Consider the following 16,655-nt stretch of genomic DNA (forward strand, 5'->3'; position numbering starts at 1 on the left):
GGAGCGGACGGTACGGCCTCTGTGCGTCCCTCCACCGCCTCTGCCTCTTGCTGGCCACTAAGAGTGAGCAGCTCATGTTCCCACACCCTTCAGCCATGCTATTTCTACCTTGCCAAAGCTCAAAAGGCAACAGGAGTCAACCAAACATCTACTGACCTCTGAAATGGGTGCCAAATAAATCCTTCCTCCTAGCCAGGCGTTGGTGGCTCATGCCTGTCATCCTAGCAACTCAGGAAGCTGAGATCTGAGGATCACAGTTCAAAACCAGCCTGGGCAAGTAAGTTCAGGAGACTCTTTTTTTTTTGTCGGTCGTAGGGCTTGAACTCTGGGCCTGGGCGCTGTCCCTCAGCTCTTCAGCTCAAGGCGAGCGCTCTACCACTTGAGCTACAGCGCCACTTCCGGTTTTCTGGTGGTTTATTGGAGATAGGAGTCTCACGGTCTCTCCTGTCCGGGCTGGCTTTGAACTGCGATCCTCAGATCTCAGCCTCCTGAGTAGCTAGGATAACAGGCATGAGCCACCAGCGCCCGGCAGGAGACTCTTTTTTTTTTTGGGTCCGGTTGTGGGACCTGAACTCTGGGCCTGGGTGCTGTTTCTCAGCTCTTCAGCTCAAGGCTAGCGCTCTACCACTTGAGCCACAGCACCACTTCCGGCTTTTTCTTTTTACTTAATGTGGTGCTGAGGAATAGAACCCAGAGCCTCAGGCATGCAAGGCAAGCGCTCTACCACTGAGCCACCTTCCCAGCCCAGTTCGGGACTCTTATCTACAATAAACCACTAGAAAACCAAAAGTGGCACTGTGGCTCAAGTAGCAGAATTCAAGGCCCATGTCTGGCAAAAAAATCAATCAATCAATCAATCCTTCCTACTTTAACTGTCTGCCCCAAAGCTGCTTTTCAGACAGGTGAAAACAACAAATCCTCTCTGGGGGAACAAACACTGAACAAAAGCACAACATGTCACTGCCCAGGTCAGAAAGGTCACAGGCGGGCCAAGAAGAGCCTAACCATTGCTCTTAGCCGTGGAAGCCGCACACAGTGGTTACTATTCCAAAGGCACTTGAGGAAAAGTCACTCCTGCGATGAATCCTAACATTCCAAAAACGAAGTCCTAGATGTAAAATAAGCTTACCTCGAAATTCACAGGTAAGTTCCGTTTAAGTGCAATCTCAAATACTTGACTTATTTCAGACTTATTGAGATTTTCTTCTTCGGATTCTCTTCCATTAATCTAAAAGGAGAATTACTTAAGTGTTAGCTTTTATTAGAACCATCAACAATCACCATCCCAGATGCTATAAAAAAATTTTTTTTAAACCCAAATCTTGACTTACAGACCCACAAGGACCCGGTGTAAAGGCTCCAAGACTAGACTTCAGTGGACGCTTTTTGTTTTTATCAGTACTGGGGATGGAACTCATAATCTCACATTCAATAGGCAAACCTTTAATACTTGAGCCATATCCCCAGTCCTGTCTCACTGGATATTAAAGATTAAATATGGGCTGGGAATGTGCTTGCCTAGCATGCATGAAGCCCTGGTTCAATTCCTCAGTACTACATACACACAAAAAGCCAGAAGAGGTGCTGTGGCTCAAGTGGGAAAGTGCTAGCCTCGAGTAAAAGAAGCTGAGGGACAGTGCCCAGGCCCTGAGTTCAAACCCCAGGACAAAGGAAAAAAAAAAAAAAAACCCACAAAAAAGATTCCCATACATAGCTAGATCAGAGTGTAGCTTGAAAACCCACCATAAGCTCAGGAGGCTGAGTTCTGAGGATCACAGTTTGAAGCCAGCTCGGGCAAGAAAATCCACAAGACTCTTCATCTCCAATTAGCCAGCAGAAAACTAGAAGTGGCACTGTGGCTCAAAGTGGTACAGTGCTAGCTCTGAGTGAAAAGCTCAGGGACAGCGCCCAACCAGGCCACAAGTTCAAGTCCCACAACCGACATGATGGTTTTAAACAGGGTCCAGGGGTGCAGGCTCAGTATGGATGCATCACAGGTGTGCAAAAGAGACTGTGTTTAGTCCTCAGTGTACAGCTCATGTGTGCACACACACGCACACACACAGAAATCCTCAATCCTAAATTCCCTGGAATTCCTTTCATCCAGAAGTGGGGTTCTGCCGGACACTGGTGGCTCATCCTGTAACCCTAGCTACTCAGGAGGCTGAGATCTGAGGACTATGGTCTGAAGCCAGCCCAGGCAGAAAAGTCCCCATGAGACTCCTCTCTCCAATAGCCGGAAGTGGCTCTATGGCTCAAGTGGTAGAGCACTAGCCTTATGCGCAAAGAGGCTCAGGGACAGTGCCCAGGGCATGAGTTCAAGCCCAAGGATGGGGGAAAAAAAAAACAAAACAGAGGCACTGGTGGCTCACGCCTGTAGTCCTAGCTGCTCAGGAAGCTGAGATTTGAGGATCTCGGTTCAAAACCAGCCTGGGCAGGAAAGTCCATGAGACTCTAATCTCCAATAAACCACTAGAAAACCAGGAATGGTGCTGTGGCTCAAGTGGTAGAGCGCTCGCCTTGAGCTGAAGAGCACAGGGAGAGTGCCCAGGCCCAGAGTTCAAGCCCCACGACCAACAAAAACAGACAAAAAACAAAACAAAACAGAAACAACAGAAGTCCTCAACATTATGAATATCCTAAAAGCCACTGAGCTGCACGTTAAAACTGTTTTAGTGAGTTCATGTGATATGATATACATCTTTCTCAATGAAGACAAACAGAAGGTAAGCCTTTCTACCTCCTGCTTTGAATCTAGGCTCTGTGCCTGTTTGCCCTATGAAACATGGCTTCAGCCATGGAAGGCTGGGCTCTGCCCTCACTGCTGGAGCTCAGCCAGCACACCACAGGAAGCTGAATCTGTCCTTGCAGAGGGCCACTAGGAGGAAGTGAGTCCCAGCCTGCATGGTGCCTTGCTGACAGCCAGTCACGTGAGCAAGCCATATAGGTGTAGAAAGCATCGCTAAGCCTTGTTTGCCACTGTGACTGCGTGCAGGCACCACCCGCTAACCAACTGCATCACTGGAGCACTCACTGGGCACAGAGGGCTAGATGTCTCTGACCTGTCACACGAAGAACTCACTGCGTGTTCTTCACAAGTCAGTGACGTCATGTCCTTTCTAACAGTTCATACACCTGTCATCCATCCAAACTGCCACAGAGTGATAAAGAAGGCCTCTGACTTTCATGCTAAGACTTAGAAAGGACAAAGGAGGAGGGAGGCAAGAGAGCAATGAGCAGCTCTCCACACACCTCCTGTTGGGCGAGGCCTTCTATACACACACACACCAAATCCATTCCTTGGCGGCCCCCCACCGCACCCCTCACATCCAGCCTCCAGGCAGGGGCTCTCTCTGCAGGACCCCGCCCCCCCGCCCCCCACCGCACCCCTCACATCCAGCCTCCAGGCAGGGGCTCTCTCTGCAGGACCCCGCCCCCCCGCCCCCCACCGCACCCCTCACATCCAGCCTCCAGGCAGGGGCTCTCTCTGCAGGACCCCGCCCCCCCGCCCCCCACTGCACCCCTCACATCCAGCCTCCAGGCAGGGGGCTCGTCGTGCGCGCACACACACACACACACACACACACACGTGCACGCGCGCACACATTCATGCGCGCGCACGCCCCTCACCTCTAGCCTCTCCGGCGGGGGCTCACTCTGCAGGACCCGCACGGCTTTGGCAGCAGCATCATGTTTTGAGGCCGGTCTTGTCTTCCCTTTCCCATTAAATTGCTGTCCTCCCACAGAAAGTTCAACTTGATAAAGTAAAGGTGGAACTGGAAATGGGTAGAAGTACCTGAAAATAAACGGGTTAGGAAAGCACCCATCACCACGCGTGCTCTGGCAAGCTCCCAGCGCCACTCTCGTCGTGCCCTCGGTGTGTTAACCGGGGCTTGCTAAGACTGACTCCCGGCACGCCGTCCTAGGACTTTCTCAAGGCTCCGGTTGCACTGCACGTCTCTGAGGAAAGGCTGAAGTCTGCAGAAAGGACCTCGACTGCTGGTAAGGAATCCCAACAGCCACAGCCGGCAGAGCCTGCTCTCTAAGGCTGCTAAACTGCTATTTTTGAAACACCCTCCCACCCCCATGGAGGATAGGGAGGAAGGAGGGTGAGGAAAGGGAAGAAGGGAAGAAAAGGAGAGAAAAGAGGGGGAAAGGAAGACTCCATTTAATCTATTCAGAATCTTATTGAAATACATAGCATCTTAAAGATTCAATTAACATTTTACTCCACCAAGATTATTTACGAAGCACGCAAGCTCAACAATCAGAAAGGATCCATAAACAATAATCACAAAATCTGCTAATACTGAGAAAAAAGGCAGCCAGACTGTTTGAGGCCCAAGCCATATTGCCTATGAGGAACCAGGCAGGAGCTAAACCAGGACAGTCCCCAAAGGCACAGCCAAGCGCATATCCACACCTGGCAGGTCCAGAGAAAACCAGATCATTACTCAGCTATCAACTTATTACTCCATGTAAAAGATTAGGCACACTGGCTGGGAGTGTGGTATAGTGGTGGAGTCCTTGCCTAGCATGCAAGGCCCTGGGGATTTGACTCCCTGGTACCACATAAACAGAACAAAAAGAAACAAAAAGGTTAGGCATATTTTCCCATGTTCTACAAGAAACCCAAAGCACACCTACCTTGGGGGGTAAGCACCCCCTCTCATGTTGTAGTTGTAGGTGGACTGCATCCTAGAGTAAGGATCAACAGGCTTATACATTGGTTTTTTCTCCAGTTTCATGCACAGCGCATTTAGCTCAATAGTAGGAGTTATGCTTTCTGCAAAACAGAATCAACACAAAAAAAAGTCTCTCAAATGTTTAATATGAGAATGATGGAATAAAAAGGACTAACATGTCAGGCACTAGTGCCTCATGTCTGTAATCCTAACTACTCAGGAGGCTGAGATCTGAGGACCACGGTTCAAAGCCATCTCAGGCAGGAAAAGTCCATGAGACTCTTATCTCCAATTAATCGCCAGAAAATTGGAAGTGGCGCTGTGGCTCAAAGTGGTAGAGCGCTAGCCTTGAGCAGAAAAGCTCAGAGACAGCGCCCAGGCCTCAACAGTTCAAGCCCCATGACCGACAAAGTAAGTAAATAACGTAAGCATGCTTCCTATGAATTGGACATGCAATGTATTATACAAAAGGACCGAGTAATTCATTGTTAGGAGTCAGACCAGAAAAATCAAGGATCTTCTGTAATTTCTCTATATTAATACATAGGCAACAACATATAACATATAAGAGAGTGAGCAATAATTTAAACCAATTATTATCAGTGAAAATCATGTAATACAGTTGTCAAAAATTCCATGACTAAAAAAAAAAAAAAATCCCGTGGAAGTAGTGCTGTGGTTCAAGTGGTAGAGAGCTTGTCTTGAGCTGAGAGCTGAGGGACAGCGCCCAGGCCCACAGTTCAAGCCCACAACCTTATAACTGTCCAGATTTATTTGATTGTCTGAGAAGATTTAACCAATGTAACTTTTGCAGTCACCATTTGCTGTGCTGGCTTATGCTTAAAATTAGTTTAATGCCGGCGCTGGTGACTCACACCTGTCATCCTAGCTACTCAGGAGGCTGAGATCTGAGGATCACGGTTCAAAGCCAGCCCTGGCAGGAAAGTCCATGAGACTCTAATCTCCAATTAACTATCAGAAAACCGGAAGTGGTGCTGTGGTTCAAGCAGTAGAGCATTAGCTTTGGGCAGAAGAGCTCAAGGACTGTGCCCAGGCCCAGAGTTCAAGACCCACAATTGACAAAAAAAAAAAAAATTAATGAACAATACATTTATTATAAAGCACTAACTGGATGCAAAGTACTTTGCTACACTTGAGGACACAATTCCTACCCAGAGGAGTACAGAGAACATAAAATACTCAAAAGAATCACAAAAGAAAGGGGTGGAGTGTGGTAGGGAAGGGATAAAATCACTGATACAGTGGTAGACAGGTTGTTTGGAAAAGTCAGATGAGGTCCAGAAAAGATCCAGATAGCTCCATCCTTGGCATTACAATGTTAGGAAAATGAATTCCATTTTCATATACAAAGAGAGTGGTCAGGCCTGGGAATGAGGCTTAGTGGTAGAGTGCTTGCCTAGCACACATGAAGCCCTGGGTTCTATACATAGACAAAGCCAGAAAGAAGTGGTGCTGCAACTCAAGTGGCAGAGTGCTAGACTTGAGCAAAAGAAGCTGAGGGACAGTGCCCAGGCCCTGAGTTCAAGCCTCAGGACTGTCACCAGACACACCTTGGTTTTAACTTCCCCTGCGTGAGCTCTTGTTTGGACTACTATTACCTAGTAGTGTGTGTGTGTGTGTGTGTGTGTGCGTGTGTGCGTGCGTGCGTGCATGCAGTACTTTCTTATGCCTTTTAACTGAAAGCCAGCTCTTCTGACCAAGAGATTATAATCAATATAATAACACTCACTTGACATGGTCCCATCTAAAAACCTATCATTTGGGCAATCTGAACAACCTTGTCAGGAGAAAAATATGTTTTCACTTTTTTCTGACCACTCTGCAGATCATCCGAGGTCAGGGCCCGAGACTGGTGCCACTGCTTCAGTGAGGCTGAGGGTCCCTAATAAGCATCTGTCCCTGGTAGCACAGGATCCGGGCAGTCAAAACGCACAGGTCAGCAAGGAGGCCATCAGGCTAACCAGTGTCTCTCAACACACTGTTTAAAGTGGCTCATCCTGCACGCCCTCCTTCCCTAGGAAAAGGTAGTCTGGAAATTACGAAATGGTGTTTCTTTGGCAGCAGCTGTATGCTGTTGTTTTTGTTGTTGTTGTTTTCTGGGGGGGGTTGGTCTCTGGGCTTGGGCACTGTCCCTCAGCTTTTCAGTTCAAGGCTAGTGTTCTACCACTTGAGCCATAGCATCACTTCCGATTTTCTAGTGATTTATTAGAGATAAGAGTCTCACAGACAGCCAGGCACCGGTGGCTCACACCTTTAATCCTAGCTACTCAGGAGGCTGAGATCTGAGGATCGTGGTTCAAAGCCAACCCAGGCAGGAAAGACCCTGAGACTCCTATTTCCAATAAACCACCAGAAAACCACAAGTGGCGCTGTAGCTCAAGTGGTAGTGTGCTTGCCTTCGAGCTGAAGAGCTGAGGTGAGGGACAGCGTCCAGGCCCAGAGTTCAAGCCCCACGACCGACCAAAAAAAAAAAAGTCTCACAGACTTTTCTGCCCAGGCTGGCCTTGAACTGTAATCCTCAGATCTCAGCCTCCTGTGTAGCTAGGATTACAGGCTTGAGACACTGGCGCCCTGCTATGCTGGCGTCTTAAAGCTTCAGCCTCTCAGAGTTCATCTCCAACAGTGAGCTATACTGTAAATACCTACAAATGAAAAGTGTGAGCTTTTTTAGAAACATGACGTTGACTGTAATCTTCACTTGGACACTGGACAATTTTATGGTCATGGCTTAAAAGGCCTAGTCATTGTCTTAGCAATTTAGCCTTCCACACAGTTTGTTGTTTTGTGTGGTTGTTTTTATACATAGAAAATTCTTTTTCTAAAATCCATTAGTGCAGCATGGCATTCCATGAAAAAACTATGCTTTGAGGCCAGGCACTGGTAATCTTAGCTACATAAGACTCAAATCTGAGGATCATGAGTTGTAGCCAACCTAGGCAAGAAAATCTGTGAAACTCTTATCTCCATTAACAACTAAAAAAGCTGGAAATGTAGCTGTAAGAAATCCACTTTGAGCTGCCAGTGGCTCACGCCTGTAATCCTATCTACTCAAGAGGCTGAGATCTGAAGATCATGGTTCAAAGCCAGCCCAGGCAGGAAAGTCCATGAGACTCTTATCTCCAATAAAAAACACTAGAAAACTGGAAGTGCACTGTGGTCAAGTCGTAGAGCGCTTGCCTTGAGCTGAAGAGCTCAGGGACAGTGCCCAAGCCCAGAGTTCAAGCCCCAAACGAATGACAAAAAAAAAGAAAAGAAATCCACTTTGATAGAAAAGACAAGTTTTTTCTCACATGGCTCAAGTGATAGAGCACTATCCTTGAGCAAAAAAGCTCAGGGACAGCACCTAGGCCCTGAGTTCAAACCCAGGACCAGTACAAAAAAGAAACTTTCAGAGACACAGTAAATACAGAGTCTAAAGGCTGTTTTCTTTATAGTACAATAGTATTATCTGATTATTTGGAAAATGTCCAAATGAGAATGTCATCCAATTACTTCTCATGAAGAGATTTAGACATGGACACAGATGTTTATGCAAATGCACTATTTGAAGACGTGTCTGAAAACATAATCCTGTTAGGATGAAAACACGTTGGCCAAGTTCTTTTTTTTGGGGGGGGGGTGCAGGGGGGGGGGAGTCCGGTCATGGGGCCTGGGCGCTGTCCCTCGGCTCTTCGGCTCAAGGCTAGCACACTACCACTTGAGCCACAGCACCACTTCCGGCTTTTTTTCCCCCTGCTTATGTGGTGCTGAGGAATCGAACCCATGCATGCAAGGCAAGCACTCTACCACTGAGCCACCTTCCCAGACCAATGTCGGCCAAGTTCTAAAGACTGCCTTTTACTTCCTTATGACTGTATACTTAGGCACTGTCTCTATTTAGAAGAAAATCAGATCCCCAGCAGGAAAGATTTAAAACTGTGAATGCACTCAGCTGCTTTGGGGGAACCCTAACACATGCAGAGGAAAACAAATCCTTTCTTCCTCTAGCCATGAAGCCCAAGTGCCTATTTCTTTTTTTGAACAGATAGGGCAATCCCATCACTATTATACCAACCTCTGTAAAAACTAGGAGCCTGCACCAGCCAGTGGCTCTTCACCTCTGTGATTGTTTACACGAGTGGATGGGAGGCCTGACCTAGAGAACAGGACCCCAGGCGGGCCCTTGGGACTTTTCTCAAATGGCAAGCAGGGCACCTGGCCTGTGTTTCTACTAAGCTTGTAGTAGCTATGACATGCTCCAAAATTTTGAGATCACTACTTTGGAATCAATTAAGAGTTTTGACTGTTCTGATCTGGTTTTTCTTTTTATCATAAGGTATTATAGGTTATCATTTTAATATGTAAAACAAAAACAACACTGGTTTGAGTTTGTCTAGGCCACTTAAATGTGGCGCCTAATGAGTCAAGGCAATGTGCCTTAGAGCTGATGTTTCTTCTAGGTCTTAGCCTCATGCTTCCTTTCCTGGGCACACTGCTACCACTAACTGGGAAATTTTTAAAGCATTATGTTCTGCGTATGTTCAGTAATTCACAAGGTTATTCATCTAAGTACATGAACTTAAAACCTTGGCTGGTGGGATGGGAAGGTGGCTCAGTGGTAGAGTGCTCCCCTAGCATGCATGAAGTCCTGGGTTCAATTCCTCAGTACCACATAAACAGAAAAAGCCGGAAGTGGTGCTGTGGTTCAAGTGGTGGAGCGCTCGCCTTGAGCTAAGGAGCTGAGGGACAGCACCCAGCCCAGAGTTCATGCCCTATGACTAACAAAACAAACAAAACCCTGGCTGGTGAGAAGTTAATGGTAGATGCTCGCCATACAGCGCCATCCGTGTCCCTGGTCAGTCACTCACGGCAAGAGGCCAAAGGAAAACACTAAAAACCAAGCGTTATGAATAAGCCTCATGCGGCCTCGCCTTTCACCAGGACTTTTTCCACCCAGTGTGCTGCCACTCAGTTGCACTCTGTGGAGAGGGCTATAGCCTTGGTTTTAGCAGAATTAGAAGTGTGCGACCAGAGGTATGGCTCAAGTGGTAGAGTACCAGCTGAACAAATCTAAGGCCCTGAGTTCAAATCTCAGTGATCAAGATGTAGTGCAGTGTATTCTCAAACTAACATGTTGAACTGAAACCTCTTTGCACAATTAAAGATTTTTAAAAAAACAAAAAAAACTCAAGCTGGGCGCTGGGCGCTCATACCTGAATTCCGCTACTCAGGAAGCTAAGATCTGAGGATCGTGGTTTGAAGCCAGCCTGGCAGGAAAGTTTATAACTCATATCTCCAATTAACCATCAGAAAACCAGAAGTGGTGCTGTGGCTCAAAATGCTAGAGCAGTACCTTGAGCAAAAAAGCTCCGGGACAATACCCAGCCCTGAGTTCAAGCCCTACCAACAACAAAAAAACCAACAAAAGTAGAGTAGGCCCAGCACGGTGGTACACACTTGTAAGCCCAGAATTCTGGTGAATGCAGAAGGATCACCAAGTTTAAGGCCACCTTTGGGCAACACAGTGTATGAGCCACCAGCATCTGGCACTCTGTTGGGAATGTGGCCTAGTGGTAGAGTGCTTGCCTAGCATGCATGAAGCCCTGGGTTCAATTCCTCAGTGCCACATCAACAAAAAGCTGGAAGTGGCACTGTAGCTTGAGTGGTAGAGTACTTGAGCAAAAAGAAGCTCAGGGACAGTGCCCAGGCCCTGAGTTTCAGCCCTAGGACTGCCAAAAAAAAAAAAAGAAACAGTCACAACAGGAGAGTTCTTCTACTCTTGAACAACTTATGGACAAAAAAATACGGGAAGAAATGCAGTTAAAGATGAACACACAGTCAAATTACCTAAAGAGTTGAAAGTTCAAGTAAGATAGTTCATTTTCCAAACAATACTAAAAACAGTTAATAAAAGAGAATCCCAAATTAAACAAAAATCCTGTAAAGAACACAACAGTTACAGAAAATGATTAACTATCCTCCAATACAAAGAAACATTTCAAATAGAATTACTACTTTAGAATAAACTAACCTTAAGAGTAGGAAACTTCCTTTAAAAAAAAAAAAATACGATTGCTGCCAGGCCCCAGTGGGTCACGCCTGTAATCCTAGCTACTCAGGAGGCTGAGATATGAGGATCACGGTTCAAAGCCAGCCCAGGCAGGAAAGTCCATGAGACTCTTATCTCCAATAAAACACTAGAAAACCCGGAAGTAGCACTGTGGCTCAAGCGGTAGAGCGATCTCCTTGAGCTGAAGAACACAGGGACAGTACCCAAGCCCTGAGTTCAAGTCCCATGACTGACAAAAAAAACAAATTTGTTTAGTACTAGCTACCACTTGTCAAGCATTTCCTAAGCATCAGCTCTGCACTCTACACAGAAGCAAATTCTCTCTCACTTAACCCTGCAAAGGACCTGTTTAATAGGTTATTGTGACCACTGGAAAATGGAGGCTCAACATAAGTAGTAATTTGCTCAAGGTCACAGAGTAGAAAGAAGCTGGGATTTAAACCCCTTTCTGGCTAATTTCAAAGGCAACTCAATACTTTTAAGTAATGCTAAGTGTTAGTTTTAGGCAAATGCAAAGAGAAACCTGACTTCATTCTAAGTATGAAGGAATTGGCTCTGCTCTATATTGGCTCTGCTGAGAGGCTTGGATCAGGGACAGTCGGCCCTATCCCGTACTTCGCGTGCTGCCACGGTGTACCAAGGCCAAAATGTAAAGCCAGAGAGCAAACAATTAAGGTCCAAAATACACTAGCAGACACCAAATTTAAAAGACCAAACTTATTAGCAGTTAGCAAACTTTCAAGTCTTTCCTTCTCCACAAGAAATGACAAGGGTAACTGCAATCAGAAACAATCTAAAATACTTCCTTTGAGAGGAATTTCTACCTTACATCACCAAACCTTTTACCTACATTGCTAAACAAGCAGCAAAACTGACTTCCCATCTCCTCCTCTCCCTGCCCAACTCTCCAAATAATCAGAAAATGAGCTGGGGAAAGGCTACAGAGGAGAGGAAGCCCAAGGCCCTGGAATTCCCACAGGAAGTCAACCACAGCACTCAGAAACTGTCTCTATACAGAAGCCTCAACAATCACACACTATTTAGAATTTTAAAAGCCAAATACTGCTGAGCACTGGTGGCTCACACCTGTCATCCTAGCTACTCAGGAGGCTGAGATCTGAGGATCACAGTTCAAAGCCAGCCCAGGCAGGAAAGTCCCTGAGACTCTTATCTCCAACAAACCACTAGAAAACTGAAGTGGTGCTGTGGCTAAAGCAGTAGAGCACTCGCCTTGAGCTGAAGAGCTCAGAGACAGCGCCCAGGCCCAGAGTTCAAACCCCATGACTGAAGGGGAAAAAAAAGCACCAAATACTTCAGAGAAAAGCACATGTTTTCTTTGATCTACTCTGCAAAGATTTTTAAAAAGACAACTGTTTAAGAGTTGTCTCTACTTTTGTACCTCTTGCCCTTAGCCTTTGAAAATATGCGTTCTGAACCACAATACCACCACTTTTTTTTTAACAGTATAACAAAACATAAAGCTCCCCTGGTGGGTTACAAATGCACAGGCAAGACGGAAATATTATCTTACACTGGGCTGGACCTTACTCATACACTCGGACTGAATCTTGGTGAAATGGGCTAACTCATTCACAAGACAAACGGGTTTTTCTCTTTGGAGTTTGTCATGTTAAAGGGAACTGAAAACAAACTAATGTAAGAACACAAAATCTACTATGAAACACAAGCAACTGCCACTGTCCCAAGGATATTAAAAGTGGAGGGAGCCGGGCACCACTAGCTCATGCCTGTAATCCTAGCTACTCAGGAGGCTGAACTGAGGATTGCAATTCAAAGCTAGCCCAGACAAGAAAGTCTGTGAGACTCTTATCGCCAATAAATGACTAGAAAACCGGAAGTGGTGCTGTGGCTCAGCTAGTAGAGTGGTAGCCTTGAGCTGAAGAGCTGAAGACAGCACCCAGGCCCAGAGTTCAAGCTCCATAACAACAACAACAAAAAGTGGAGCAGTGGTGCAAAACTGCAAAGCATGCTAGGAACACACACTTGGAAAGATGTAATTGGGTCTGTCCTGAACCAGCTGACTAGGCAACACAGGAAAGGGTTTCTTCTAAAGAGATTACAGCCAGAAGTGGAAGTGTGGCTTACATGGAAGAGTGCCAGTCTTGAGCAAAAGAGCTAAGCAAGAGTGAGGCCCAGGGCTGGGAAGGTGGCTCAGTGGTAGAGCGCTTGCTTTGCATGCTCAAGGCCCTGGGTTCAATTCCTCAGCACCACATAAGCAAAAAGAAAAAAGCCAGAAGTGGCGCTGTGGCTCAAGTGGTAGAGCGCTAGCCTTGAGCTGAAGAGCTGAGGGACAGCGCCCAGGCCCAGAGTTCAGGCCCCACAACTGGACCCAAAAAAAAAAAAAAAGAGTGAGGCCCAGGCTGGGAGGGTGGCTCAGTGGTAGAGTGCTTGCCTAGCATGCATGAGGCCCTGGGTTTGATTCCTCAGCACCACATAAGCAGAAAAAAGCCAGAAGTGGCACTGTGGCTCAAGTGGTAGAGCGCTCGCCTTGAGCTGAAGAGCTGAGGGACAGCGCCCAGGCCCAGAGTCAAGCCCCGGGACAGACCGCCAAAAAAAAAAGTGAGGCCCTGAGTTCAAGCCCCAGTACCCGCACAAGTGGGACCGCAGCCAGGGGCAAGAAGGAGCCCAGGGTACTTGGAATCTGAAAGGGCACTTCAGCTATGGCCCACCAAAGCCATCACCAGGAGGTCTTCCCATCGCAGGTACACACTGGTACGACACTGTCGGTTGCAAACTGTTAGGTGTTTCACCAAACTCAACATGCCCATACCATCCCTAAAGCGGGACTGTCCTCCACAGAGCCAGCTTCCCATTTCTGGTGCATCCACACTCCTTTTCTCCAGAGGCTGCTGTCCTCCAACCTGATCTATTTGTAGTGATTACGTAAGTAAACTAGATGGCTATGTCAACTGGATGTGGATACAAAAACACACAGAGGGGAAAAAGGCAAAAATCCTGGGACCACATGGCCAAACACAGGAGAAATGAGTTTCCAAGGGGTAAATGCAGTGCCAGGATTTCTGGAGCTAGCCTGGAAGAAGTCATGCAGCTGGGAGCCAGAGAAACAGTACTTGAAAACAGCCTGAGGAGTTACGGGAATAAGAAATCAACTAAGAAAATCCACAGGAAGCTGACAGTGCACTCATTGTCCAAAGAACTTTGCTCTAAGGTGACTGGTACACAGACAACCGCACTGACATTTATCTAGCTGGGCGAGGGGTGGGGAAGTGGGAGGAAGCGGGGTGGGGAAGTGGGAGGAAGCGGAACATCATTTTAGGTTTCTTCCTCAAGTGTTTCAAGTCTTTTCTAATCAGTGACTACCTTTCGTTCATGCTCAACTTCTGGTAATCAAGTTGGAATGTTTCTAAATGTATTTCCTTTAAAAAAAAATTTCTGCTTGGCAGAGGTAGGATTCTCATTCAAGGACAGTCCAGTGAAAGCTACAAAGACTCTATATGAAAATGCAGGAGGACTGGGGTGTAGCTCAAGTGGTAGAGCACTTTGGCTTCCCTGGTTTCTGAACTACCTCAAGAAACATCCAATAAAATTACTTCTTCAAAATAAAAACTAAGAAATGTTAGTGGCTCTGGCATCTTCTAGTAAGTCTGGCTGTCCCCTTGTCTGGAACAAAATCTTGTAGACATACAAAGATGAGAGCTTGTATACGTAAGGGTTCTTTGTCAGTTCTGGGAAATAATTTTAAAAGCAGAATTTTCCTGAGAACAGTACTATCTAAAGTAGCTTTTATTGTTCAATTTTTCTTTCAGTTATCACTTTTTAACATAGTAGGACTTGCAATTTGAGCAATTATCAACTCTCCTACAACTTCTAAATGGCCTGCTGAGGCCTCCATACACCCCATGAAGAGCCAGGGTTCTCTGATCTGGAACAAAGCAGCATGGGTAGTGATGGTAATATCTTCTACTATTTATTCTGGTACCCCCCAATACTCAAAAAACTCAGTTTTTTGCTCAAGTCTGGAAGTCTACCACTTGAACCACACCACAGCTCCACTTTCAGCTTTTTGTGGGTTAATTGGAGATAGAGTCTCGTGGATTTGTCTGTCCAAGCTGGATTCAAACGATAATCCTCAGATCTCAGACTTCTGAGTAGCTTAGGTGTGAAGCATCCGGGCCTGGCTTCCTCCGCTTCTTGAAGGTAAGTATGAGTGCGCCTGACCTCTGCAACCTACTTGTCAGATCTGAAAATATGCTGAGAAAACATGGGAAGAGAAGACATGTGGAGGCAGGAAAGTGTCTCAGTGGTAGAGTGCTTGCCTAGTTTGCATGAAGCCCTGGGTTCGACTCCTCAGTACCATATAAACAGAAAAAGCCTGAAATGGTTCTGTGGCTCAAGTGGTAGAGTGCTAGCCTTGAACAAAAGAAGCTCAGAGGGCTGGGAAGGTGGCTCAGTGGTAGAGCGCTTGCCTTGCATGCTCGAGGCCCTGGGTTCGATTCCTCAGCACCACATAAGCAAAAAGAAAAAAGCCGGAAGTGGCGCTGTGGCTCAAGTGGTACTGCACTAGCCTTGAGCTGAGGGACAGCGCCCAGGCCCAGAGTTCAGGCCCCACAACCGGACCCAAAAAAAAAAAAAAAAAAAAAGAAGCTCAGAGACAGTGCCCAGACCTGAGTTCAAGCCCCAGGACTGGCAATAAGGGGGGGGGGGGGGGGGGGACGGACATGTGGATTCACAGGCTTACCTGCAGCTGCACTGGAGGATGTAACAGATGCAGAGGGCAAAGCAGAGATTTGGATAGGTCTACCTGCATGTTCAGAGAGTAGAGAGCTAGCAGTAGAAGGGATACTCATCAAAGGTTGTGAGAGAAGAGACTGGTTCTTGTGCAGTATTTGGCTCCCTGAGAGAGCGGCAGATGGGTTCTGAACTTGCACTTGAACTTGAGACATGATCACTCTGAACAAAAGTGAACAACTGCAGGTAAACAGCTTTCAGGGCAGGTTAATTCAGTGCTACGAAGTCTAAAGTTCTACCTAAAAGTTGTGAGGGAAAGAAAATAAAGAGGCAAATTATAGAGGAGAGATGTAGTTGCTGGTATTCAGTCAAAATTGGTGCAACTTGCTCAGACATGAAAACAGCTCCACTTAGCATACTCTGAGTCTGCAGAGTTTTCCACCCCATCTACAGAGCATTTCCTGGCCTTGGAATTTTCCTGCGTGTTTTCCAAAGAATTTATAATACCCACGTGTTCTGTGTGTTCATTTTACAAACACATCCCATAGGACATGATATTGAATAGTGAAGATTAAGAACCTCGAATTACAGCTTACATTTTACAAGTGCAAATAGGAAAGTATGGAGAGGCGTTTCCAGTAAAGATTTCTGGTCTCAAAATGATGGAAATGAAAAGCAAACTGGGTTAGGAACAACAGTAACTGGTCAGTGTAAACACTGCTTTTACCTCAGGGCCACAGACACAGATTGGTCCCTTAGACAGGGGGTTCCTTAATTTGACCAACTGGAGGAATTTCCCACTTTTGCTGCTTCTTTCTTTTTCCATGACAATGTAAGATGTACTTGTTCACTTAAGAGATTTATTTCAGAGGATTTCATTTAATTAGACTTTACACCAGAGAATTGTTCACCCACACCAAGGTTCAGGATCCTGAGCAGTGTGATTTGAATAACAAAGGCCTTCTGATGGACTGAGACTATTTCAAGTAAAAGGGAAGCAGAAAAAAGCCCCACACCACCAACTGGGGTGCTCAGATGTTTACTTCCGTTTGTTAGAAGGTCTGCAAAGGTAAGTCTTTCTAAATAAATGCACTAAAATTAAAAATAGGGACAAGTTCTGCTCATTTTCATGGTCATCCTTCAAAATGCTGGAAATGTCTTAAATGACATGTTTCTCAAGAAGCAATCTC

At 46.3% G+C, this 16,655-nt stretch overlaps 1 protein-coding gene across 5 annotated transcripts in view; it reads right to left on the reverse strand.

Moving 5' to 3' along the window:
• The window catches only part of Stau1 (staufen double-stranded RNA binding protein 1), a 49,831-nt gene that overhangs the window by 11,484 nt on the left and 21,692 nt on the right, over positions 1-16,655 (reverse strand). For 4 of the 5 annotated variants that reach the window (XM_042702188.1, XM_042702187.1, XM_042702186.1 and 1 more), the window contains 3 exons: positions 4,648-4,786; positions 3,631-3,796; positions 1,130-1,228 (listed from right to left, as the gene is read on the reverse strand). In XM_042702188.1, coding sequence (XP_042558122.1) covers positions 1,130-1,228; positions 3,631-3,796; positions 4,648-4,748 — 366 coding nt within the window. In that variant the 5' untranslated portion in view covers positions 4,749-4,786. Of the gene's footprint in view, positions 1-1,129; positions 1,229-3,630; positions 3,797-4,647; positions 4,787-6,703; positions 6,769-16,655 lie in introns of those variants that run through there. The other variant, XM_042702189.1, reaches the window with a different exon arrangement.

This window comes from Dipodomys spectabilis, unplaced genomic scaffold, assembly GCF_019054845.1.
Source record: "Dipodomys spectabilis isolate Male_0828 unplaced genomic scaffold, ASM1905484v1 ptg000317l, whole genome shotgun sequence".
Taxonomy (NCBI): domain Eukaryota; kingdom Metazoa; phylum Chordata; class Mammalia; order Rodentia; family Heteromyidae; genus Dipodomys; species Dipodomys spectabilis.